The sequence below is a fragment of the Panthera uncia genome, assembly GCF_023721935.1.
Source record: "Panthera uncia isolate 11264 chromosome E2 unlocalized genomic scaffold, Puncia_PCG_1.0 HiC_scaffold_20, whole genome shotgun sequence".
NCBI lineage: Eukaryota > Metazoa > Chordata > Mammalia > Carnivora > Felidae > Panthera > Panthera uncia.
The window spans coordinates 22491207-22515303 of NW_026057589.1; the positions used below are offsets into that span (position 1 = coordinate 22491207).

A 24097-nucleotide genomic window follows, 5' to 3' on the forward strand; every position below is an offset into this window, starting at 1 on the left:
TATCCCACTGACAGGTTTTCCTTGGCTTGTTTACTTAAGGACACACGGCTTCTCGATACGGTTCTCTCTTGTCCTCTGCCGATCCCAGGTGCTGCGGCCTTGGGGTTTTCTCCCAGCCGGTGTCTGGGAGTCACGGGGTGGCTGTGGTGAAATGTCCCCCCTCCTTGGCCAGAGCCCCAGGGCCCTGCTAGGACAGTGGCAGAGCGTCTTAGCAGGTGGAAGGTCCCTTCCGGGTCCCACCCCGCCTGAGCGTGAGGGGCGCGACGCCCCGGCCGGTGGCTGGGCTCCCTGAAGCCCCGTTGGGTGTGGCTCCTGCTCTGGGGCCCTGAGGGGTTGCCGCCCTTGCTGCTGGGGAGCCCTGGGGTTGAGCGACAGCGCAGACCCGTACTAGCTGTGAGGGTCTCCCCCAAAGCCGGCCTCCCCCACCCCACTGGGCTGGGCAGGCACCTGCGAGAGGAGAGTGGCACGTCTGGGGGTGGGTGCCGCTAACCAGACCCGCCCGTGGCGTGGCGTGGCGTGGGAACCTAGTCGTCCTCTCCGTGACGGGTCTGCCCGTGGAAAACAAAGACGGGGGCCTCTCCTCACAGAGTTTCGGGAAGCAGCGGAACAGAATAAGCTGGGTCACGGGTGGGACACAGGAGAGGAAGCAGGTCTGGCCCGAGAGCGTCTGTGTGCGGTCAGCAAGCAGCGTCCAACTTTGAGCCTCTGCGTCCTCTCAGAAGCAGGTCCGCCCGAACCTGCCTTAGCTGTGTGGAGGGCAAGTGGAACCCACAGGCGGTAGCCTGCCCGGTGGCTTGGAAGGGGCTCTCGGGGGAGTTCCCGTCCGGGCCACCCCGAGCCGCCTCTCGCCCCCGGGTGGGCAGCCTGGAGGTGACCGCTGCCACGACTCACGGCCTGCTCCGCTCGCTCCCCAGGCCTGGACCGAACCGTCAGGAGCCGGGCAGCCGAGACCCTCCGCAGCACTTTGGCGGGCCCCCGCCCCTCATCTCGCCCAAGCCCCAGCACCACTCTGTGCCCACGGGCCTCTGGAACCCCGTGTCCCTGATGGACAGCACCCTGGAGACGCGGCGGGCCCCCGAGAGCCACCCCCTGCACAGCCACCCCGCTCCGTTCGAGCCCGGCCGCCAGGCGGCCGTCCCCCTGGTGAAGGTCGAGCGGGTCGAGGAGGGGCCCCGGAAGCGAGAGGCCGCCCCCCTGGACAAGTACCAGCCGCCCCCACGGGAGGCGGGAAGCCTGGAGCACCAGGCCTTCGCCCACGGGCCCGCGCCCTTCCTGGCTGAGCTCGAGAGGTCCACGCAGACCCTCCTGGGCCAGCAGCGGGCCCCCCTCTCCCAGCCGGCGCCCTTCGGGGAGCTCCCCGGGCCCCTGAAGCCGGGCTCGCCCTACCGGCCCGCGGCCCCCCGGGGCCCCGACCCCGCCTACGTCTACGACGAGTTCCTGCAGCAGCGCCGGAAGCTGGTCAGCAAGCTGGACCTGGAGGAGCGCAGGCGGCGAGAAGCCCAGGAGAAAGGTGGGGTGTCCCTGGGGGCCCTGACCCCCCGGGACCGGGGGCGCCCGCCACCCCGCACCCCGGTTCCCGCTGCTCGCGAGACAGACCGGGGGCCCTGCCGGCGCTGTTATGGCGCAGACTGTCCCGAAAAAGCCAAGTGGGAGACGGTTCCACAGACACGCGTTTCATAAGTGAGGAACCGAGGCTGACGAGACGGTTTTAAATGTTAATCGTCCGGCATGACGGGGGAGGAGGCTGTCGGCAGAGGAGGTCTGGCCCCCTCCTCCTCCCGCAGGGGTCGGGATTCGGCCAGCAGGCCCCGGGGTGAGAGCGGCTGTCCCCCCCGACCTGCACACCCTGTCTGCCCAGGAGGCGTCAGGGGCTGCTCCAGAACAATGTCTCTTCTGCTGGAAACCACCAGTCCTGTTGAACTCAGCCTCTTAGCCAGAAGCTGGGGCCAAGGCCAAGTTTTCCCGGCTTGTTGGGCTAGGCTAGGCTCAGGGCCCAAGAAGTATTTCCTTCCGCCACTTGCCTTGTGAGGGAGGACGAGGGGGTGCCCCGGGGTGCTGCTCTCCACATGTGCGTGCCCTGAGCCTTCGGTGGGGACTTGAGTGTGCCTGTCCCCTCCCGAGTAGTGGACCCAGATGGCAGGAGGGACCGGATGCGCACGAGTGGCCTTGGGTTGCCGAGGACACAGCCCCAGGCCTGTGTGACGAATGTCCCTGCAGAGGGATCCGCTCAGGCCGCCTCAGCCTGGTCACTTGGGATCCGAGGGAAGCCTGACGCCTGCCTCCTGCATTTCCCACTGCCCCCCTCCCTCCCCCCTGCCTCGAAGTCCTAGGACTAGGGGTTAATGCGCGTTTACAGCTGGGGTAAAAGGAGTCTGGGTCGTGGGGTGCACAGAGGGCCCGGCAGGGCTTGGGCTGAGGGGGCGCGTCTGCACACACGTCCCAGAGACGCCCCGCGTGTGCGTCCGCCCGAGCCCTGAGGCTCCCGGCCCGGCTGAACGGGGCCGTTCTCGCTGCCAGGGTACTACTACGACCTGGACGACTCGTACGACGAGAGCGATGAGGACGAGGTCAGGGCCCACCTCCGCTGCGTGGCCGAGCAGCCGCCGCTCAAGCTGGACACGTCCTCCGAGGTATCTGGGATCCCCTCCCCGCCGGGCCGGGGGCCGGGCTGCGGGCGCCCCCGTCAGTGCCTGCTCCTTGGCCTCGCTCCCACCGTCCCGGTCAGCCCCACACCTGCGGGACCCCTGCTCTCTGACACCCCCCGCCCCCGGCGAGCCGTCGGCCCCAAGTTCGCCCGCGCGTGGTTGAGGACTCCAGGAGGGCCCCTGGGACGGTGGAAGCAGGCCACGGCCGGGGCTTTCAGACTCCTTTGTTTTCTTTCCCGATCTAGAAGCTAGAGTTTTTGCAACTTTTTGGCTTGACCACCCAACAGCAGAAGGAGGAATTGTTGACCCAGAAGCGGAGGAAGCGGCGGCGGATGCTGAGAGAGAGAAGCCCGTCACCCCCGACGGTTCAGAACAAGCGGCAGACGCCTTCGCCGAGACTCGCACTGTCCACGCGCTACAGCCCCGACGACATGAACAACAGCCCCAACTTCGAGGAGAAGAAGAAGTTCCTGACGATCTTCAACCTGACTCACGTCAGTGCCGAGAAGAGGAAAGGTAGGACCGGGCGCGGGGCTCGCGGGCGGCCACGAGACTGCGGAGAGGCAGGGGCCGTGGGCCCCCGGGGAATGTCCCGCACCTCGCTCTTGGTGGAATCTGAGAACACGGCGGCCCAGGGCTCTCTCGGTTCCCTCCGGCGCCAGGGAGGCAGCCGCTCGGCTCTCGCGCGCCTGCCCCGGGGTCTGTCCCGCATCTAACTTCTCTCCATCCCAGACGCAGATTGCCCTGGTCAAAGCGCGTTTGCTCTTGTCGCGTCCCGGGTGGAACAGAAGGCTTGGGGGTGGGTGGGGCGGTTCTATATGTAAAAGTCGCTGTGAGCCGGACTTGCAGTCAAGCCGCTCTTGTCACTTGTCAGACCTCCTGGCACCTGGGATGGCAGGCGGGGCAACCCCGCAGCCCCGGGTGCAGGGGGAGGCGCGCCTGCCTGCGCAGTGGGCGTTTCTGCTTGGCGGGTGCCCACGGGAGGCTTCTTGTTCCGGCCACAGTGGGCTCGGGGCTGTCTGTGCCGCCCGGCCAGTCTGCCCTGGAAAACGCTTCCAGATCCTCCCGGCCACCCCTCCGTGTGGGGGCCGACTCTTTGGGCCAGAACGTAGTGCAGAAGCGGGGTGGGGTCTGAACACTTTCTGGTATCCCTTTCCTCGGTCTGCCCCCCACACGCTCGCTTACTTAGCTCCAGGATGTGGGTTCAGCTGAGAACCCGGCCTGTCTGGGGAGCTCGTGTGCACGCTTCCAAGCCCTCCTCGCTGACCCCAGGCGGTCACTTCTCTCTGGAAAGACGTCGGAAGGAAAGCGGACCTGCTTCCCGGTGCATGTAGTTGGCGTGCGGCGATTTCCTTTTCGTTCTTAACCAGGAAACTGGGGGTCTTGCTTTCTCTTAAAAGAGACGGTGACACGGTGGGCACCAGGACCAGTCCCTGGGAACAGCCACAGTTCTGTTTGTAAAAGAGCATCTTTTTGCCTGACCTGAGTCCTCGCGGGAGCCACCGGTGATGCAGCCACTTCGGCAGGGACAAATGCCCCTGCAACGAGAGCTCGCAGTGGCAGACATCACCGGCTCTGGTTCCGTCTCAGTAGATGGCAAGCGTCCTGGGCCGCGGAGAACGCGCCCCAAAGCAGCCTGGACTTCCGGGGTGCTGGGTGGATCTTCGCGGTGGTCCTTCTGTGTTGGGATTTTTTTTTTTTTTTTTTTTCAGTAAGAACACATCCTCGGAAGTCCTCTCAGAAGGTCATAGGAACCCGTTATTTTGCTGTTGGACACACAGCGATCTTTGGGATGCATCTCTAATGCGATGCAGAAGCTGAGCGGAATCTGGGCTCCCCCTAAACCGAACGTTTCTTTCCTTAAACACAGCCTGTCCCTTGGTGCTTGCTTTGCTCCTGGTTTAGACAACCTGCAGCTGCCGGGCACGGCCTGGGCTGGCCGCCTGCTCCCCTCTCCTCTCGGAGGTGCTACGACCGTGCTGTTAATCTCAGGCTGCTTTTCTCATAGACAAAGAGAAACTTGTTGAAATGCTCCATGCCATGAAGCAGAAGGCACTGTCCGTGGTGGTGGCGGACCCGCTCAGGAACTCTCCGAGGGACGGTCCTGCTATCTCCCTGAGCGGTAAGGCCCAGGGCGGGAAGGACAGCCCCTCCCGCCCCCGCCTGGGACTGTCCCACGGGCTGCCCGAGGTCAGAGGCGGCCGCTCAGGGTCTCTTCTTCATCACGAATCTTTTTCTCCTGGAAAGGGTGTCTCTCGGTCTCTCTCGCTCCCTCCCTCTCGCTCACTCTCTCTCGCACAAGCTTCCTGCACCATCGGGAAGGCTGTTCTCTGGACGGAGCAGGAGAGCGGGAAGTCAGAGCCGGGAGCCCAGGGGGCGGGTCCCGGCTTCCGCAGGGCTGTGTGGCGGGGCTGTGTGCGGCGGTTCGGGGCAGGCCACGGCCGTCACCGCCAGGGCCTCGGGAGCCCCCCGTGTTTCAGCACCTGCTGCGGCCCTGCGTTCGCGCTGCTCTTTAGCTTCTCTGTCTTGCTTGTTCTGCCCTCAGGCCTCTCCGACACCTGCTTTCACACCTCCTCCTCTCTCTCTCTCTCTCTCTCTCTCTCTCTCATGCTACGCTGCCGAGTGGAGCAGGAAATCTTTATGGTCCGGCCCTGCTCTCAAATCCTAACGTGGTCTTTCTCGTCGGGTTGGGCCTCGTGACTTCTACCTCTCGGTAGCCACTTGCTTCCTCCTTCAGATTCTCTCTCTTCCCAGATGCCTTCCTGGGGCGCCTCTCAAGGACGGACTTGCCGCTGAACGCAGCCCCACCTTCCAACCGCGCGCGCTCACGAGGACGTTTCATTGCACGGTCCCCCGGGTCTCTGTCCTTTGTGCTAGGTCTTTCTTAAACGTAAGCTCTGGAGGTCAGGGTCGGCCTGTTGGCTTGGCGCTCTTAACCTCTCCCTCGCTTTCTGTCTCTAAAAGAACCAGCCACGCAGCCAACGTCTCTGGATGCGGAGAAGCCTGTGGGTGTCGCTGCTTCCCTGGCTGACGTCCCAAAGGCCACAGAGCCTGGGAGACCGGAGCAGCTGCGGCCCCAGGAGCCCGCTCCTGCCGGCGGCGAGAAGGCCAGGCTGAGCGAGGCCCCCGGGGGCAAGAAGGGCGTGAGCATGCTCCATTACATCCGGGGCCCCGCGCCCAAGGACATTCCCGTGCCGCTGTCCCACAGCATCAACGGGAAGAGCAAGCCGTGGGAGCCCTTCATGGCGGAGGAGTTTGCACATCAGTTCCACGAGTCTGTGCTGCAGTCCACCCAGAAGGCCCTGCAGAAGCACAAAGGTAACGAGGCGGCCCGGCCCGGCCCTGCTCCCGCGTCACTGCGGCAGCTGGGGCTCGCCCCTTAAGCTCGGCGCGCACGGGGCCCCTGCGGCGGGGCCGAGAATTCTCCGGTGCCGGCGGGAGCCCGGGTGATGCTGGTGCCCCCGGTCTACCGACTCCCTCCAGGAAAAGTTAGCAAGTGACGCCATCTGAGTTGAGTCAGAAGCGCTTCCTTTCAATTAGGCCAGGTGAGGGGCCTCCCCCGCACGGATCGGATCCGGTCCTTCTGTAGCTCGGTGACTTTGCGCCATTGCCACACAGACTCGCCCGGGAATCTCCCCGCCCTTTGATGACTAGACCCAGCAGGTGTTTGCTCCAGCGACCCCAGAGAGCGTTTTGTAACACCTGAGCCCCCACGCTCCCTGCCCTCAGACGATTTGGTGGGAGAACAGGGGTCCCGACAGCTGGTTCTCACAGAGTCAGAGGTTGAAACTGGTTAGGAAAGAATCCCTGGGGATTAAAGGACTACGGACTTTGAGAGAAACTTGCGTGTGCCCCAACAGCCAGGAAAAATAACTGGGTTATTAGGCCCAAGCATGTCTGTCCCTGCCAGCCCTGGGAGCTGGATAGAGGACGTGTCTGTGGACTCAGGTCGGGTGCCGGGTCGGCGCCAGCCGAGTTACCGCTGGCATCGGCGATGCCAGGGTACCCAAAGGCAGAGGATGGCCGTTTTCGCAGTGAGAATCGGGAGTGCTTCACTGGATGCGTGTCATGAATTCTCCTTCGCAAGGAGAGCGTGTTTGGACGAGCTGGCTCGGGGAAAGGCCCCGTGCCCTTCCCAGACACACCTCGCAGAGGCTTTCCTGGGGCCCTAGGACCCACGTTTCCTGCCTTGTTTTACACCGGCCCTTTTCTTGACGTGTAACGTGCGGCCGTTTCCTCAGGAGTTTGTTTTTTAAGTTTATTTTGAGAGCAGAGCAGGGCACGTGCTTTGAGCGGGTGAGGGGCAGAGAGAGTCCTGAGCAGCACAGAGCCCAGTGTGAGGCCCGGTCTCACAGACGGTGAGCCAGAGTCAAGTCACTTACCCGACCGAGCCACCCGGGTGCCCCATTTCCTCGGACAAGTCCACCGAGCGTGTCCCAGAGGCCCGCAGAGGCTGCTGTCTACACTGGAGGCGCTGTGCCCGCCTTAGAACACGCCCCACCGGGCCGTGGTTCGAGGCGGCGCACGCCTCCCGTAAGCGGGTCCCAATAGCAGCTGACGCTGGATGTGACTGGGGGGGCCTGCGGGACCCTGGGGCTTGGCGCGGCAGGGATCACACCCTCGTTGGGACGCAGTGCAGAGCTGTCGCGGTCTCTGTGGCTCGGCGACCTTGCCGCGGATCGCCACCTTGGATCTCCGAAGGACGCGGGGGCCCGTGACCTGCCCGTTCTCCCCCCGCAGGGAACGTGGCCGCGCTGTCTGCGGAGCAGAACAAAATGGACACGGCCATCCACTACAACATTCCCGAGCTGCAGTCGTCCAGCCGGCTCCCTGTGCCCCCGCACAACGGGCGGCAGGAGGCCCCCACCGGGAGGAAGGGCCCCCTCACGCAGGAGACGGACCAGGCCTCGGAGGACGACGACGAAGACGGGGAGGAGGACGACGACGAGCCCCCCAGGCGCGAGTGGCAAGGGATTGAGGCCATTTTTGAAGCTTATCAGGAGCACCTAGAAGGTATGGGAGTGGGCGCGGGGCCGCGACAGAATGCTGACTGGACCGCCCCGTCCCTGTGGGACCTCACTGCTAGCCCTGGGGACGGTTTGTGCGTGGTGACCCTGGCGCGCGGGGACTGTCCCTAGCCACTCTGCCTGTTTCAAGAACTGCTGTCAGCCTTCTGCAGGCGCCCCAGCTTCCAGACATGAGGCCCCGGTCACCGGACAAGCTTAAGTACCGCTTGTCCCCACCCAGCGTGACGGCCCCCACCTGGGCCGTGCTTTCTGTGCCGTCTGCCGCCATACTTCTAAATATCCCATCGGCCCTGACTGTGGCCGCACACACGGGGCCTGAAAACAGAAGAAGGTGTGTTAACTCAGCTGAGCGCCTCAGGGCTGCTGGCGGTTCCCCCACAGGCTCGTCGCCCTCGTGGGGCAGCGGGTGGGGTCACGAGGCTTGGGCGCTATCCTTGGGCTTCTGGCCCTCTGCCTCCTTTCCCTGCCCCTCGGTTTCCTCAAGAGGACTCCCGTGACCTCCCAGGCTGCAGTGCCGCGGCCCCCCGTGCTCCCCCTCCTGGCTGGAGCGGAGTTGGGGCGCACCAGTCATGGCTGGCAGAGTTCGGTATCCAGAGCCAGCGTAGAGCGTTTTTTATTGTGACGGAGCAAAGCGAGTCCAGCTTCTCTGGGTTTGTTTTTTGGTGCCTTGTTTGGGAATCCCTCTCTGCCCCCAGGACGTGATGATTCTGTCCATTTCCTTAAATTCAAGTTTCGCGTTTCTTATGCCTAGAATTCATTTAACCTCACCGTTCCCCCCTGGGCAACCCCTTACCCTGGCGGGTTTCGGCATCCTCCTGGCCGCTCCCCGTGGGCCCCCTGCTCTCGGCTGTCCGCAGGCACTCACCTCTCGGACAGCCCCCCTGTTCTTGGCCCTTGGGCTTCTCCCAGGGGTTTCAAGATCGCCGCCTTGTTGGCGCCACCCAGAAAGTCCCTATGCGGATTTTCAGTTGTGTTGAATTTACAGATTTGGGGAGAATGGATCTTGTTGATGATGATGTTTTTCCGTGAATCTGGCATTAAATTGCATTAAGTAACTTTTGCTGGTTTTCTGCCATGAGCGGGGCCTTTTTTATTAGACTGATTGAGGTACCAGTTGTGTTTTCCAGTTTGTGTGGTCCCTTATTCCTTAGGTAGTCCTAGCGGGTCAGACCTTCTGTGATAGTTTAGTTCTCTCCTTGAGCTCTGGGCTCTTGAATTGAACAGAGAGTGGCAGTGACAGAGGGCCGCTTCTCTGGTTTCTGAACCTTGGGGACAAAATAGAGGTCCTCATTCCTGCCGAGTTGGCCGCAGAGGACTTGTCAGAGTTAGTGTTTCCGGTGGAGAGTTCAGCTTTCGTGTTTTCTGATGTCGCTGGTTCCAGGCTGCATTCGTTAGCGCTTTTAACAACTTCAATCTGTGTTCTGAGGGGGCAGGAGGCTGCTTTTAGTGCCCCTCCTTGCACTGTCCCTTCTGTAGGCTGTCCACTTGCTCTCCCGGGTCTCCCTTCTCAAAACGCTTCATAGGAAAGCAGGGACTTGTCCTTGACCCTTGCAAGTTTGAAGTCACTCCTGTGAAAAGCAGGCCCAGTATCTTGTGGCAAGGCAGAGATTTTACTAATTAGAATTCTATTTTCGGTTTCTAAGTTTACTCTGGCCTCGTAGCAGCTTATTACAAGCTTTCAGACCTCTCACTGTACCCTTCCTTTTGAAAAACGTGTTTTGCAACCACCACTTTCCCCTTAAGGAGTTCCTAGTAGCCTTGTGGCCACCGGGCTGGGTTTCCCTGTGCCCATCAGAGGGCGGGGAGCAGTGCGGCCCCGAGGAGAGCACCGCAAGAAGGGCGACCCCGGCCAGGCCCGTGGCCCCTACACACACACAAACAGCAGCTCGACGCGGCTTGTCTTTTCAGAGCAAAATCTGGAGCGGCAGGTGTTGCAGACGCAGTGCAGGCGGCTGGAGGCACAGCATTATAGCCTCAGCCTCACAGCCGAGCAGCTCTCTCACAGCATGGCGGTGAGTGCCACCGGGGAAGAGGGGCCGGGGTGGGGGGCGGGCAGCTTCCTAAGACACAACCAGCTTCGTGGAGCCTAAGCTTGCGTCTGTCCCCCCTACAGACAAGTTTTGAGGGGTGGGAATACTGCTCCTAGGAGGCTAACAGGTGTAGTCTTGGGCGGGGAGTTCAGGAGCCCGAGGGTTCCCCAAGATTGAGCTAAGGAGGCAGGTACTGTTCACGTACAGGGTATTGGTTCTGGAAGGGAGAAGAGGCTATTTGCATATCCCTTTGGGGGAGGTGTTACCCGTATGTCTCCCCCTACGGTGATTGGCTGAGGGGGATGGAAGACGATATTACAGGGGGAGCAAAGGCTCTCGCACCCCAGCCCCCTTCCTCCTGCAGCCGATGACGGGAGCGACTCCCCGGCATCCTCCCGGCACTTGGGGACGTGGGGTGCAGCTCTTGGCCGGTCCTGAGCAGCCACAGTTGTGTAGTATCGGCTCATTTTTAAAATCTCAGGGTTGGTGTTGAGCCAGCAACAGACCCTGGTTTTAGGAGACGGCCCAGATACTGGGAGAACCCAAGGCTTCGGTCACGGTTTGAACTGGTTCTTCCAGAGACCACCGCCCGAATCCTGAGCTGGGAAGGGGAAGCTTCCAGACTAGAGGTTGGCGCATTCATGCCTCACACACACTTCCTTACCGTGAGATGAGTGTTTTACCTGAATCAATCTCTCTCTCTCCAGGAGTTGAGGAGCCAGAAACAGAAGATTGTTTCCGAGAGGGAGCGACTCCAGGCAGAACTGGATCACTTAAGGAAGTGCCTTGTGTTGCCTGCAATGCACTGGCCTAGGGGTTACTTTAAGGGATATCCTAGGTGACGGTTTCCCTTGTGCTAGGCCGAACCTATAGTATAGAAATATTATCTATTTTATTACCTTGAATATTTAATATTTTTCACTGGGAGGTTTGAAGCTTAAAATTTAACAAAAAGAAAAAAAAAAGAAAAAAAAAGAGAATGTGCCATGCATGAAGCAGAGGACTCCAGGCCCCAGAAGAACGAACCCGCCTTGACTTCAATGCAACGGAATCACCTTTGTCATTCAGCGAGCAACCGACTAGGACGCCCATCGTTCTTTTTGTTTGGTCTTTTCTTTTCTTTTTAAAGGTGGTTTTCTTCTTCCCCCACGCCGTTATTTTCTAGTCTGAAAGTGAAGGCTCCCTTACCAACACTAAAACTTATCCTTGAGGGCCCCTGGGTGCGGAAGAATGGATCAGACCGACTGTGTTGGGTTTCTGGTGTGGCCACGCGGCTCCCCGCCTCCTCGAGCCCCCCCCCCGCCCCCTTCTGCCCCCGGCGCGGGGTCGGCCTCGCTCCTCCCCAGGACGGAGACCGGCTTCGGCAGAAGGAAGGTGGGGTGCATTTTCCTGGTAAAGGGCTTGTCACTTGTCTGCAAAATTCTCTTCGAAGCAACAGGTCCTAGGAGCCCACAAAGCACCAATACCGAAGCCTCACCCACAGGCTTTTCCCCGGAAAAGCTCTTATCTAAAGTGCATCACCCAACTGAAGGTACCTTTTTATTACTCGGTGGGGGAAAATGTACAGAGCTCTATGTATACATACGTTCACACCCACGAAATTGTTACTGCGGTGGGTTGTGTTTTCATACAAACGTAAATTTTGAGAGAAAAGTCAAAGGTGCTTCAGCCTTGTACTGTGTATATATATTAAAAAAAAAAACAAAGTTTTGTATGTTTTTATTACTTTAATTATTGTTATAAAAAGCCTGCCATTTTTAAATATGTGGTTTGGGGGGATTTTTGTTTGTTTGTTTTCCTGTTTGGGGGTTCTGTTTTTTTGCTTTTGTTTTCCTGGGCAAAAAAACTTGCTTTTAGTGTTTGTACTGCTGCTGGTCAGGACATTAAACTATTGAAGTGTTTTTAACAATTAAAGAAGAAGAAAAGTAAAAGAGCTTACCACTGGCGCCTATGCGATCACTTCATTTTTGAGTTGCACCAGAAAGTGACGTAGAAAGCCATGTGTTGTTCCTTCTTACCTCCTCCTGTCCCCTCCCCCTGGCTCTGGAGCGCAGACAGAACCAGTTGCTACTGTGGAGGGGCTCGGCCCCCGGCGGGCAGAGGCCGCCCGGTGCCACCGAGCGCGCCCGCGGCTCTGCCGGAAGAACCTGTCAGGAAGGGAGCGAGTTCTGTGATAGGATTCTAAGGTGTCTTACAGCAGTCTGAGAACAGGTGCAAAGTAGAAACTTTAGAAGCTTTATTTAGATGCAAAGCTTTGTAAAAGCCTAAAAGTAGGTAAACCATGTCTGAGCTGAACTTCCCCTCCTTTCGAACTTACTGTCCTGAGCACAGCAGCGGCTAGAAGCCGGGGAAGCCCTCTCTCTCCGCGCAAAGCAGTGTTTCCTTCTCGGCCCCGTTCCAGCTCATCCAGGCGGGGTCTCCTCTCGCCCGAATGGGCCCAGACCCGAGGCCCAAGCAGCCAGGGGCGGGTCCGTCGGGGGTGGGGGTGGAGGCAAGAACCTCGATGGCCGCTGTCCCTTTCACCCTGGGTCAGGGACAGGCTGGCCGACCTTCAGGAAGGCTACTCACTGCTCTCGGTGGCCGCGCCCTCGGCACCAGACCTTAGCTGTGCAGAACAGCTTGCTGGCAGATGGCATTGTGTTGCTTTATCTGTTCCCACACAGTTTGCTTTGTATGTCTGCCAAGAATCTTCTAGTTATTAGCAAACTCAGACAAAAAGTGCCGCCAGTATGATCAGCAGTCAACGAGTGCCTTCCTCTCCACAAAAACGACTCGAGAACGCAGGCCTGTGCTGCGGGCCTCCCCTCCCCTGCCAAGACACTGGGAGACCAACTCGTTCCACAGGTGGGGACAGGTGTTGAGAGGGGGCTCTGCTGCTAGCGGTCAGGGGACGAGATGACCGAATTGCTCCCGAGTCGGCTGGCTCGTTCCGGTCTGAAAGAGCAAGCTCAAGGGCTCCACCTCAGCACCCCGCTCCCCGCCCTCCCCCGGCCCCAGAAAAGGGCTGGACGCCCCTGCTAAGCAGCTTGGGGAGGGCTTGAGGAAACAGCCCCCGCCCCGCCCCTCAGCATCCGAGGGGAGCCCCCTGTTGGGGTGCTGTTACAGGTCGAGGGCCACGCCCACGGGGGGCGGTCACCACCCAGGGGTGGGTGCAGCTAGAAGGGCTCCGCTCCCTGCCGCTGGAGACTAACCGCCTCCCCTGCCTTCCAGCTTCGGTCCCTCCTCCTCCCCGCACTCCCACCTCTCAGTAGAAAGACAATCAGAATACAGACCAGTAAGGCAGCACGAAGAAACTAAGGAAGGGAAGAAAGCAGGGGTGCACCACGAGGAGCTGGCTTTCCCGTCCGGTGGCTAGTTTTCGTTTTCAGAGGGTTTGGAAACAACAGCACCACCTCTCTTCAGTTTGGGCTTGAAAATGGACAAATGCGTGATCCTTGTCCGCTATTTCACATTGAGTTTAAAAGACAGAGTTGAGAAGTACGCCAGATCTGCTCTAGGACTCATTACGTAACTCGGGTCAGTATTTTCGTGGAGACCCCCGTCTTTCACGACCTTGTGTCTTCCTGCCGCCCCTGCGAGACCGGGCTGCCGTCCGTCCTCAAGGGGACCGCACTCCGCTTGTGAGGGTGCTCTTCCAAAGTGGGGTCCTGGGGTTCTGCATTTAATCCCATCATTAGAAACGAACTTGGCGCTTACGACCTGATCCTTTGAAAACGTTGTTTCCTCTAATTAGAGCCAAAGGGACATAAAATCATGACCTCCGTCCATTATCTCAGATAAGTGACCAAGACAGGACTTAACAGGATTTTTTTTTTTTTCTACAGAATATAGGCTAAACACTTCATTGGCATTCACATTCTAATAGATTACATCCTTAAGGAAATTCCAAGAATACTTAGAGGAGCCCGCGCTCTCGGCAGCGGAGGATCCTAGTCCAAGAAGGTCTGTACGTGGAATGGGTTTTCCTCCAGTAGCTCGATAAGGCTGCCGAATCTCAAAAATCAGGCGCCCCCTTTCCCCTCTGAGCGGTCTTCAAAGTCGAAAATTCCAGGGATCCACCACAAGATGGAGATGGTCGGCACAAGCCAATTCTGTAACTCCCGCACCCCACGGAAACCAGTGCCTGACTTCTCCCGTCTCACAGTAGCCAGTCCCAACCTGTTGATCCAGCACTTAACTTAGACTCCTTCATTCTGCCTTGACCTGAGGAAGGCCACGCTGATTGGTTGTGTTACTTTGTATGTGGCCTGTGCTCACTTGCTAGAACAGTAAAACCAGTAAAGGGGAGGGAGGAGGGATGCCTCGGTCACTCTGGGGGCAGTTTAGATGCTGTGAAATTAAACCTGTTCTAAGTGTACTTGTTTGAATTAATTGTATTGTAATATTATTTGTTGAATGTAGTAATTAGGTATTTATGAATATATTGCTGTAATTTCTGACAACATCCAAAAAAATAAAATCTTCCTAAATCATGTTAAGAGGCAAATCTTTTGTATGTCCTAATAGGGCCAAACAAACAAAAAAAACAACCCAGCAGCCCAGCCATCTAGCTTTAGAGGTAAAATGTGAAGACAGGTTTTAAAAGAAAGGTATTAAGGGGTGAGGTCTGAGCTCTGCAGGACTCCTGGCTCTCCCCAGTACCGTGCGGTTTCATTCCAGAAGAGTCCCCAGATGAAAAGGCAAGTCCTGTCATCCGAAAGCAACCCTCTACACTGTCCCCTTAAATGACAGAGAGCAGTCTGCTCCGTGTCTGGCCCTTCAGTGCTCAGATAACAACCATTGGCTGTTTGTCGGAGGACAGCTGGGGAGCGATCTGGAACGGAGAAACAGTGCTTGAGTCACATCAGGTGAGTTTGGGCTTTGAACACTAAAGGGCAAACACCAGAAGCCGTTCTTTCTGCTCAGCTGATCACGCGTGTAAAAGTGATCACTCCGAAAAGCCCGAGGGAGAGCGGGCTCCTGACCGTGCTACTATCAAAAGCCAGCTGGGTACAGAACCTTCTATCCCTTGTATGCCTCCAAAGCATCAGCTCTCCCCTCAAGGTAAGGTAATTTCTAGAGCGATTCTAAACCGCAATTGAAAGGTATTTCTCCTCGGAAAAGAAATGATCCTTCCTTGAGACACTGCCTCCAGCAAAGTCTCTCCTCTCCATCAAGGGCAGCGGCACAGGCCCTCCCAGAACAATGCCTGGAGCCTCGTCACGTGCCCCAGAGCACACAATCCATTTTTCCCACGCTTTCCTTTCTTTAAGTTCTTAGTTCATGAATCTCCTTGTGAAAAGTCTGCAGGGTCACCACAAGTCAAGTCCCTGCAGAACCTTTACTCCTTCCTTTGTCCCATCTCCAGCTTACTTACTTGGCCTTTCCCAGGCCCCGGCCTGTTCTTCATTCTGTTCTCCTAAGGCCTTTTCTTCCCATACGGGCCATGTCTTGCAAATCTATGTCTGGGTTCATCTTTTCTTTGTATAATCAATCCAAGGAATCCTAAATCATGCCAAGGCCACATGTCCTGCCACCTCCAGAATGGCTTCTGAGTCCAAAGATGACCTCTGGTGTGGTCTTGTACGTTTTTTTTAACTTGGAGAGCTTACGTGCATGCACGCACACACACATCCAAGCGGCAGAGAGAATCCCGAGCAGGCCCCATGCTGTTAGCGTGGAGGGCCACGCGGGGCTCAGACCCACAAACCAGGAGATCATGTCCTGAGTCAGACGCTTAAGGTACTGAACCACCCAGGCGCCCCCCTGGCTTTCCTCCTGATAAGCAGCCCTGCACCTTAACCAGAAGTACCCAAGAGAACAGTGTGAAGATTACCCCTGATCTCCATTTGATCAGTCAGGCCATTTCAGCCATGGGACTTGCTCCCTTGGTAGTAATGCAGAAGAAAACCCCAGTTCAAGAATTGGGCGGATTCCATCTTTATTGGGCTCAGATGGTCAACTGTGTCCTTCTCTGTGAGCAAACTCAAGGAGAGGCTAAGTTTAGCCCAAGAGATCAGCGTTGGTCAAGAAAGGAAAGTCCTAGGCCACATCGCCACTCCTACTGTATCCTACTCTAAAACACAAAACATCACCGAATGCTCACCCACACGACAACCACCCGGGAGGCCGGAGGCTCTGCTAGGAAAGATCACATGTTTCGCCAAAGCTGCTTTCTTCCCCCCATAAGAGAACAGCTGGCTCCCAGAGACAGATGTGGAATTCAAGTGTCTCGATGACTGAGCACGAACCTGTTGCTTTCCACCAATGTCACGAACCCATCCCTGGTTTCGGTACACAGTTTCTCAGGCGTTTAAAAACGGTTCTAGAACACTCCAGAAATAAGAGTGCCCCTACCACGTCTCGGGCACGCACACATACCACCTGGCACGCCTCCGGCCGGCCTTTCTTTACAAATTCGGGTCTTTCTCTAGAAGTCTTGCGACTGGACGCTCTCCGAAGGCTGCAGGTTGGTACGGAGTTTGTACATGTGATTGAGCGCTTGTGTGAGGAAAGCCCCGCTGGTGTTGATTTCCATCAAGGTCAGGTTATCCAGCTAAAACGCAAGAGAAAACCGACTGGGTTGGTTGGGGAGTGTTTGATTTGAGAAAATGTAAAATCTACTGAGAGGGGGCGTCCCTCCGCCCCGCCCCCACCGCGCCCACCTTGGCATGGGCCTCCTGCTGCCGCACGAAGCTGTCCGCAGACACCCGCAGTTTGGCAATGCGAGTATCCCACACATCCTTGATCAGGGTCCGGATCTCATCCGCTTTCGGGATGTTGTCTGAAGCGCTGAGGGAAGGAAATGTGAAAAAAAATCACATTGGTAGACTACAGACGGCAACGTCTGGGGAGAAGCGGCCTTTACTTTTTAAGCAGGCTCCACACCCAAATGGGGAGCTCAAACTCACCACCCGCACCACCCACTGAACCAGCCAGGTGCCCTTCCGGGTAGAAGTGGCTGTTTAAAGACTGCTGCTCGGGCTCAGGGAAACACGAGCCGTTATAAATACAAAATGCGTTTCCCTTTGTTTTCAGCTTGAAGAGGTAAACGTTTCTGGCAGGTAAGCTGGGTGCCAAGAAAATTCAGCCACGATCCACCCGCACAAAGTTACTCGTGCTCATGTCAGCTGCCCCGCGGCAGGCCGCAGCGCGAGACCTTCGGAGAGTAAGCTAGAAGTCGGACATCCTCTGTCTCAGGGTAACGGAGTGTTCTGTGCCGCAGAGGTTCCACCTTGAATGAGGTTGCTTCACGGGCTGGCTCAAAGGTCATGACTTCTATGCTCACGCCTCCTCGCTTATCCAAGGGCTTACAACCCACCAGGGGAAGACAACAGCCCTGTGCCGGCCACTGGGCTCGCACCACAAAGCAGTTCTGGCCTCCCCAAAGCTCTGAAGGCTGGGGACGGTCCCAGTCCACAGAGAAAACAAGTACGCTTACAGAAACCGAAGAAGAAGCTGCACATTAGCATAAACCCGGCAAACCTATATACAGTGAATTCTGGGTAAAAGTTTGGAGTCGGCAAGGGTCAGTGCGACGGCCGTCCCGTTGGGAGCTAGATTGTCAACGAACCTTTGAAGGAGAAGACAAAAGAGAAGACGAAAGCAGAGGCCAACACCATCCGCCACCAGGCATGCTGGGAAAGCTGAAAGTAGCTTGTGATCAGCAGCGGAGAATCAGAGGTACAGAATCTACACAGTGGATTGGATTGAAGACCCAAACATTTGGATCTGACGCTCCGAATAGCAGGTTAAGGAACAAAGGACCCCAGCCACTTTGTTAACTGAACTGCAGAACAAAGGTAAAGTTAGGGCCCCTGGCCGAACGAGTCACAAAGAATTCTCAAACAAGAGTTTCGATAGGAACCGCATACGTAAGACACTGAACTTCAGAAACTAAACATGTTGGGGCGCTGGGGCGGCTCAGTCGGTTGAGCATCCGACTCTTGATTTTGGCTCAGGTCACGATCTCGTGCTGCGTGCGATCGAGCAGGGCGCCTGCTTGGAATCCTCTCTCCCCCTCTCTCTGGCCCTCCCCTGCTCGTGCTGGCTCAAAAAATAAAAAAATAAAGAAACAAAAAAACAAAACAAAAACTAAAGATGAGCAGGCCCCTCGCCTCGGCGTCCGTATTTTCCCTTCCGAGTCACCTCCTCTGCTGCCCCACGAGGCTCTCAGATCCTTCGGACACCGTCCCGGGGCCTCCGCGGCCCCAGGATGACAGCCCGGGCTCCCCTCCCCCTTCACACCAGCTCTGCTTCCCCAAACGTAACAGGTCCCTGCCTCCTACCTACAGCGTCCTCTCCTCCCGTCAACTGTCCCTCGTTTTTCAAGCCAAGGATCCTTTCTCTGGCACCAGCAGGCGGCTGCATCCCGGCATAATGGGAACGGCACTCCTCAGGCTGCCGGTCAACAGGCTCACACCGCTCACCCACTGACTGGGTGTGTGAGCAGGGGACAGGCAGAGAGGAGAGCGAGACAAAGAATGCCACACCCCAACGTGGGGCTCGAACTCACCAACTGTGAGATTATGACCGGAGCCAAAATCAAGACGCGGACGCTTAACTGACTGAGCCACCCAGGCGCCCCACGCTTTTGTTATTTATTTAATTTTTTTGTTTTCAGAGAGCAAGCACGCAAGGGGGGGGGGGGGGGACGGTGGAGGAGGGGGAGAGAGAGAGAAACTTAGGCCCCATGCTCAGCACCGGGCCCAACAGGGCCCAACTGAGCCACCCAGGTTCCCCCCATTTTGCAGGTCACATTCTAGTAAAACTCATCCACGCTTGCCTGCCCCCCTCTACTGACGTTCATTCAACAAACGTGTGCACCAGGCACCGTACTAGTGCAAATTAGTCCCTACCCATTCCCACTAGCACTGGGGTGGGGGTGGCAGGGCACAGCCACACGAGTGACTACGAGACCACGGCTGACAAACGCCACGGGGCTACAGAGCTGCCGAGAGGACAGGCACACAGAACCTGTGAGAGAGCCCCCGTCAGGCTAAACCGAAGGAGGGAGCAGAGAATAGAGGGACCTACTGGACACAGGAAACACAGTACGGAAGCCCCGAGGACCCTGGTACGTGTACAGAAGTGAGAGGCCGACGTGGGAATCAGAGGGAAGAAGGTGTAAGAGCCGTGAGAGAAGGCAGGAGGAGCCCAGGCTAGGCGGCGCTTTGCAAGCCGTAATCGGGACATCAGCCCAAACCCTGGACAGGCTCCAAGGAACAGGGGAGTCACAAGCCGCTCCGTCTTTAAAAGACTACTCTGGGGCGCCTGGGGGGCTCAGTCGGCGAAGCGTCCGACTCTTGATGTCGCCTCAGGTCACGACCTCCTAGCTGTGAGATCAAGCCCCGTGTCAGGTTCCTTGCCCGGCACGGAGCCTCCTTAAGATTCTGTCCCTGCCTCTGCCCCTCTTCCCAGCTCATTCACTCGCTCGCTCGGGGAAAAAAAAAAAAAAAGTTTTCCTCTTGAACAACCAAAAAGCAGCAGCCAACGGGGAGCCAGAACTGGACACAGGGAAACAAGAAGTGACCGCACCACAGGTTTTGCCACTAGCGGGCTTTCATTACAGCTAGGGTTCCGAGCGAGCACGAGCCCTCTGGCCTTTCCTGCGGAGGCCGTGCGAGAACTCCTGCGCACAAAGACCGAGGGGTAAAGCTTCACTCATAGAGCCCAGCTACGGTTAAGAATAAAGGCCGGAGAGGACAATGGAGGCTCACACGTGGGTCCAAGGCCAAGTGACAGAGAGCCGAGGGATTGCCTAGGAGAGGGAGGGGTGGGAAGAGGAAAGGGAAAAGGAGGGAGCCCAGGCAAGGGTGCGTGCACACACACGCCTCCCGGATTACCGACCCGAGGAACTGGGTGGCCAGGGACGCCGCTGACCCCAGAGGTGAACGTGCGACAGGATAGGAGGGACAGGCCAGGGGAGGAGAATCACGAGTTGTATCCCACAGGTGGCCTCTAAGAAGGGAAACGTACTTACTGATTTAACAGGAGTTTGGTAAGTTCCATGTAGTAAGGGCTAGGCATAGGGGTAAAAGTTTCTTCCTTTCGCTCGTGATCCCTAATCTTCTCCAACTTTTCTGAAATTTAGAAGAGTATACGTTTTACCATCACCACACCCAGCGTATTTTTTAAGCCTCTTCCAAATGAACCAAATGTCTCTACTACCTATTCGATTAACTACCAAAAACGTGAAGAAGAAGAAAACACTTTTTGGAATCACACACCAGTCACCAGATGGTTCAGGGTCTATTTCCTCCAATACTTCTCTTACGGAAGGCGGTAGATTTCCTTCACCGTTGCTGCTTTGGCCCCGCAGGGTCTATTACTGAAGAAAGGACGTCAGAGTTCTTAGGGAAAGAGCACAGCGTCCTGCCTTTGATGCACAAAGAGACCGGCTGCTGGAGAAACTTACTTAGGCGTCTTCCAGAAGAGCAAGACGGCTCTACACCACGGCCACTGCGGCCGGGGGGGGGGGGGGGGGGGGGGGGGGGGATGAGGACACCGGAGGGCTGAACGCTCACAGCTGAAGTCACTCGGTGGAGCCCAGTCCCCATCTCCCTGTCTCACTGGTCTGAGAAAGTCCTGAACCTGAACTGGCCACTGTTGCTAAAGGACACACACACACACACACACACACACACACACAACTATGCTGGGGGTCTCGCTCTCAGTGGTGGCCCCCATTCTCCCCTGATGCCATACTGCAGCCCAAAGTTCGAGCCTCACACTGGGTGTAAACATTCTCCCGACAGCACCTACCAAACCATCTTTCCAAGTTAAACTTCCTTTCTTCGACCACTCAGGGGGGTGTCTATTCTACCCCTCCACCAACACAGCTCACCAAGACCCCCCACGGCCTCTGCTCAGCCAAACCCAATGGTTCCATCTGTCCTCACATCTGACAAAGATCAAACCTCCCCAGGGCAGGTTTATTATTTGATTTCTGGAACACCATGCTCTGAGGACTCTTGTCTCGCGGATTCTTCCAGGCCTTCCTGACCTCTCTCTCAACACTGGGATATAGAGCTCAGTCCCCTGACCCCTCCGCCACCCAAACCACATCCCATGTGGCTTCATCCTGCCTCATTTAAATACCATCTAAACACTCCTGATGACCTCCTCATTCATATCCCCCCATCTCCCCTTCCCAAGCTCCCTGACCAAAGACTCCTGCTCACATGATTTCTACCTGGATATCCAATAGGCACCTTCAGTGTAACACGGTCAAACCCCGACTCCTGGTCCCCACCCCAGCCCTCACGCTCCTCAAGTCTCCCCCAGCTCAGGGAACAGCACCTCTGTATCCTTCTGTAGTTCAGGCCAGCAACCCTGGCAACCGTTTTTTTTGTTGTTGTTTTTAAGTTTACTTACTTACTTATTTTGAGAGGGAGAGGGAATCCAAGAGGCTCCATACTGGCAGCACAGAGACCGCGGCAGGGCTTGAACTCATGAACCGTGAGATCAAGACCTGAGCCGAAATCAAGAATCTGACGCTTACTTAACCAACTGAGCCACCCAGGCACCCCCGTCCTGGCATCCATTCTTAACTCTCCTCTCAGATCCCACAGCCCGTCCTTCAGCAAATCCTGTGGATTCTTCCTTCAAAATACACCTAGGGGCACCTGGGTGGCTCAGTCAGTTGAGCGTCCAGCTCTTGATTTGATTTGGGCTCAGATCATGGCACAGTTTGTGGCTTTGAGCCCTGAACAGGGCTCTGCGCTGACAGCGTGGAGCCTGTTTGGGATTCTCTCGCCCCCTCCCTCTCTGCCCCTCCCCTGCTCACACACTCTCTCTCAAAATAAACAAACTCAAATACGCCTCGACTCCAACCCCGTCTGCCCACCTCCAGTATCTAAATCAGTATGAAACACCTCTGTTCAAACTCTGCAACGAATCGAAAAGACTGACATCACCCAACGGCGGCCAGGATGCGGAACAGTGGGAGCTCGCCTACACTTCTGGCGGGATAAGTGACAGCCCAACCCCTCTGGAGGGCTGGCTGACAGTTTTTTACAAAGTTAAGCACAGTCTGCCCTGTGACCTGGCAATCTGCCACTCTCGGTATTTACCCAAGAGAATTAGAAACGTATATCCACAAAAAGACTTGGACAGGAATGTTCATGAGAGCCTCATTAGCAATGGCCCAAAATGGGAAAGGATCCAAACATCCGCCAACAGAACAATGGGTGACCGAACCGGAGTACTCTACCGTGAATGCAACACTGCTCGGCAACAGAAGAATGACGTAATGGCATGTGCAACAGCCTTAAATAAGAGAACTCAACACCTACCAGGTGATTCCGTTTAAAGGACACCCAAGAGCAGGTAGGACTCCGCTATAGCCACGGAATCCGAAGGCGGCCCGCTCCCGGGCAGAGCCTACTGACCAGTGCTGTTTCACTACTACTCACCCCAGTGTGGCCTCGGCCAGTGAAAAAGCTCGGGTTAACGCCCTCCACACCTTCTCTGGCCCTGACGGGCCTGCGACAAGACAGCCTCTGCCCCCGTCACCTTGGGTCTGGATGGACCCAAACTGCCAGAACAGGAGGTAGCACTAACAGAGCCAGACCTGACAGCGTTCCCTGCTTTGGCAAGAGCCCCTCAGCAGAAGGAACTAGGGGTTTCCCTTTGTTGCAGACCCACCAGGGCCGCCAGCCCCCACCTTTAGGACCGGAAGGAGAAGATGCCCACAGTCTTTCCGGAAGTGTACTTGAGAGTGGCTGGCTCGAAGGGTCCTTGCTTCTAGGAGGGAGGTGCCCCCGGGGGATTCCCAATTGGCAGGGGATGATCAAAGTCACTCAGAGGCCGTTCAAATCCCGTGTGGACCCCCATTCCAAATAAAATGAACGTTCTTTGCTAGAATGAGCCGCTTGTGTCTCAGGTAGGAAAAAGACCGCAAAGGCTCAGGATGAAGCCTGTCTGCATTGTTGTATCTCATTTTCTTTTTTACCGAGGCATAATTAACGCGCCATACAACTCCCCCATTTAAAATGTATAATTCGACAGTTTTTAGTATATTCGGAGTTGGGTGTGATCCTTGGGTCTTTTTTTTCACTAGCATCACGTGTTCAAGGTTCATTCAGCTGTAGCATAACACGTACTTCATTCCTTTATGTGGCCAAATAATATTCCCTTGTTTGGGATGATGCATCGTTTGCGTGCACGCTGTACCAGGTAAGATGAGTCTGAGCCACATGCAAGCCTATAGAATTATCTTCTAAGTAAACCGTATCCCTGATGTGGGGCTGAAACTCACGACCCCAAGATCACGCGTTGCATACGGAACCAGCCAGGGGCCCCGACAGAGTTATTTTTTTAAAAGTCCCAAGAAATGCCCCTTCAACGTCATACGATAGTTTTAAATGTAAAGCAAGTTGAGGGGCACCTGGGTGGCTCAGTCGGTTGAGCGGCCGACCTCGGCTCGGGTCACGTTCACACGGTTCGTGAGTTCAAGCCCCGCGTCGGGTCTGTGCCCACGGCTCAGAGTGCGGAGCCTGCTTCAGATTTTGTGTTTCCGTCTCTCTCTGCCCCTCCCCTGCTCATGCCCTGTCTCTCACTCTCTCTCAAAAATAAATTTAAAAAAACGTGACAGCGTGACATCGGTAACAGCCATGAGCGAGCTCTGCCAGGTGAGTCTCCAAGCACTCATTACCTTCAGCTGATCAGCGGCTGGTGGCCTGCGTGGAAGGGGCCCCCTGCTTCCACCTGAAGGGCGGGGGTCACCCCAGCTCTGCTGCACCCACATGCTTACCCACATCCATCCACTCAGGAGGAATCAGCCGACACTTCTGTCTTTGTTTCAGGTTAATCGCCAACCACAGAGGCACCTCCACCGGTAAGCCGGGGTTAAAAGGCCCCAGGTCCCCCTACCAAAAGAAAATCGAGCCCCCAGTAAGACAAAACAGGGCAACGAGCGTCACCGGACCCCACTGCTGTCCAGCGAGAGAAAGGGCGCCGCACAAGCCGAAACCCAAAGAAATCTAAAAGCCCAGCTGCGAACACAGACCCAGGGAGGCCGCTCCAAGCGAGGGAGCAGAACTGTGCTCACCTGCGCACACCTGGCCAGCCCACCGGGGCCGGTTTCCGGGAGGACGACGGGGAACAGCTGAGGGGCCGGGCCCAGCCCGCGGACTTGGTCTCTCCGGGCCCAGACTCACAACGTCGCCCCATCTGTTCGTCCCCTCGTCTCCTCGGCGTCCCTCGCCCTCCGTTCCCCCCTCTCCTATTCCGCCCCCCCCCCCCCCCTCCCCCCCCCCGTATCCCCCCCCCCCCCCCGCCTTACTCCCCCCGGCCACTCAGGGTTCCCCCGCGACCACTCGGCGTCCCCCCACCCTGTACTCCCCCCTCCCAGCGACCACTCGGCGTCCCCCCACTCCGTACTCCCCCCGCCCCCGCCACTCGGCGTCCCCCC

General features: G+C 57.1%; 2 protein-coding genes across 4 annotated transcripts in view; one reads left to right on the top strand and one right to left on the bottom strand.

Moving 5' to 3' along the window:
- GSE1 (Gse1 coiled-coil protein) overlaps positions 1-11640 on the top strand; it is a 386813-nt gene extending 375173 nt beyond the window's left edge. For 2 of the 3 annotated variants that reach the window (XM_049622707.1, XM_049622708.1), the window contains exons 10-17: positions 915-1510; positions 2518-2630; positions 2891-3161; positions 4654-4767; positions 5610-5963; positions 7386-7658; positions 9581-9684; positions 10410-11640. In XM_049622707.1, coding sequence (XP_049478664.1) covers positions 915-1510; positions 2518-2630; positions 2891-3161; positions 4654-4767; positions 5610-5963; positions 7386-7658; positions 9581-9684; positions 10410-10544 — 1960 coding nt within the window. In that variant the 3' untranslated portion in view covers positions 10545-11640. The remainder of the gene's footprint in view (positions 1-914; positions 1511-2517; positions 2631-2890; positions 3162-4653; positions 4768-5609; positions 5964-7385; positions 7659-9580; positions 9685-10409) is intronic. The other variant, XM_049622709.1, reaches the window with a different exon arrangement.
- Positions 11641-14212: 2572 nt separating this feature from the next.
- GINS2 (GINS complex subunit 2) overlaps positions 14213-24097 on the bottom strand; it is a 10743-nt gene continuing 858 nt past the window's right edge. Inside the window, exons 2-5 of the mRNA XM_049622710.1 lie at positions 23438-23552; positions 19664-19763; positions 16347-16473; positions 14213-16237 (exon numbers count right to left, since the gene is read on the bottom strand). Coding sequence (XP_049478667.1) covers positions 16112-16237; positions 16347-16473; positions 19664-19763; positions 23438-23552 — 468 coding nt within the window. The 3' untranslated portion in view covers positions 14213-16111. The remainder of the gene's footprint in view (positions 16238-16346; positions 16474-19663; positions 19764-23437; positions 23553-24097) is intronic.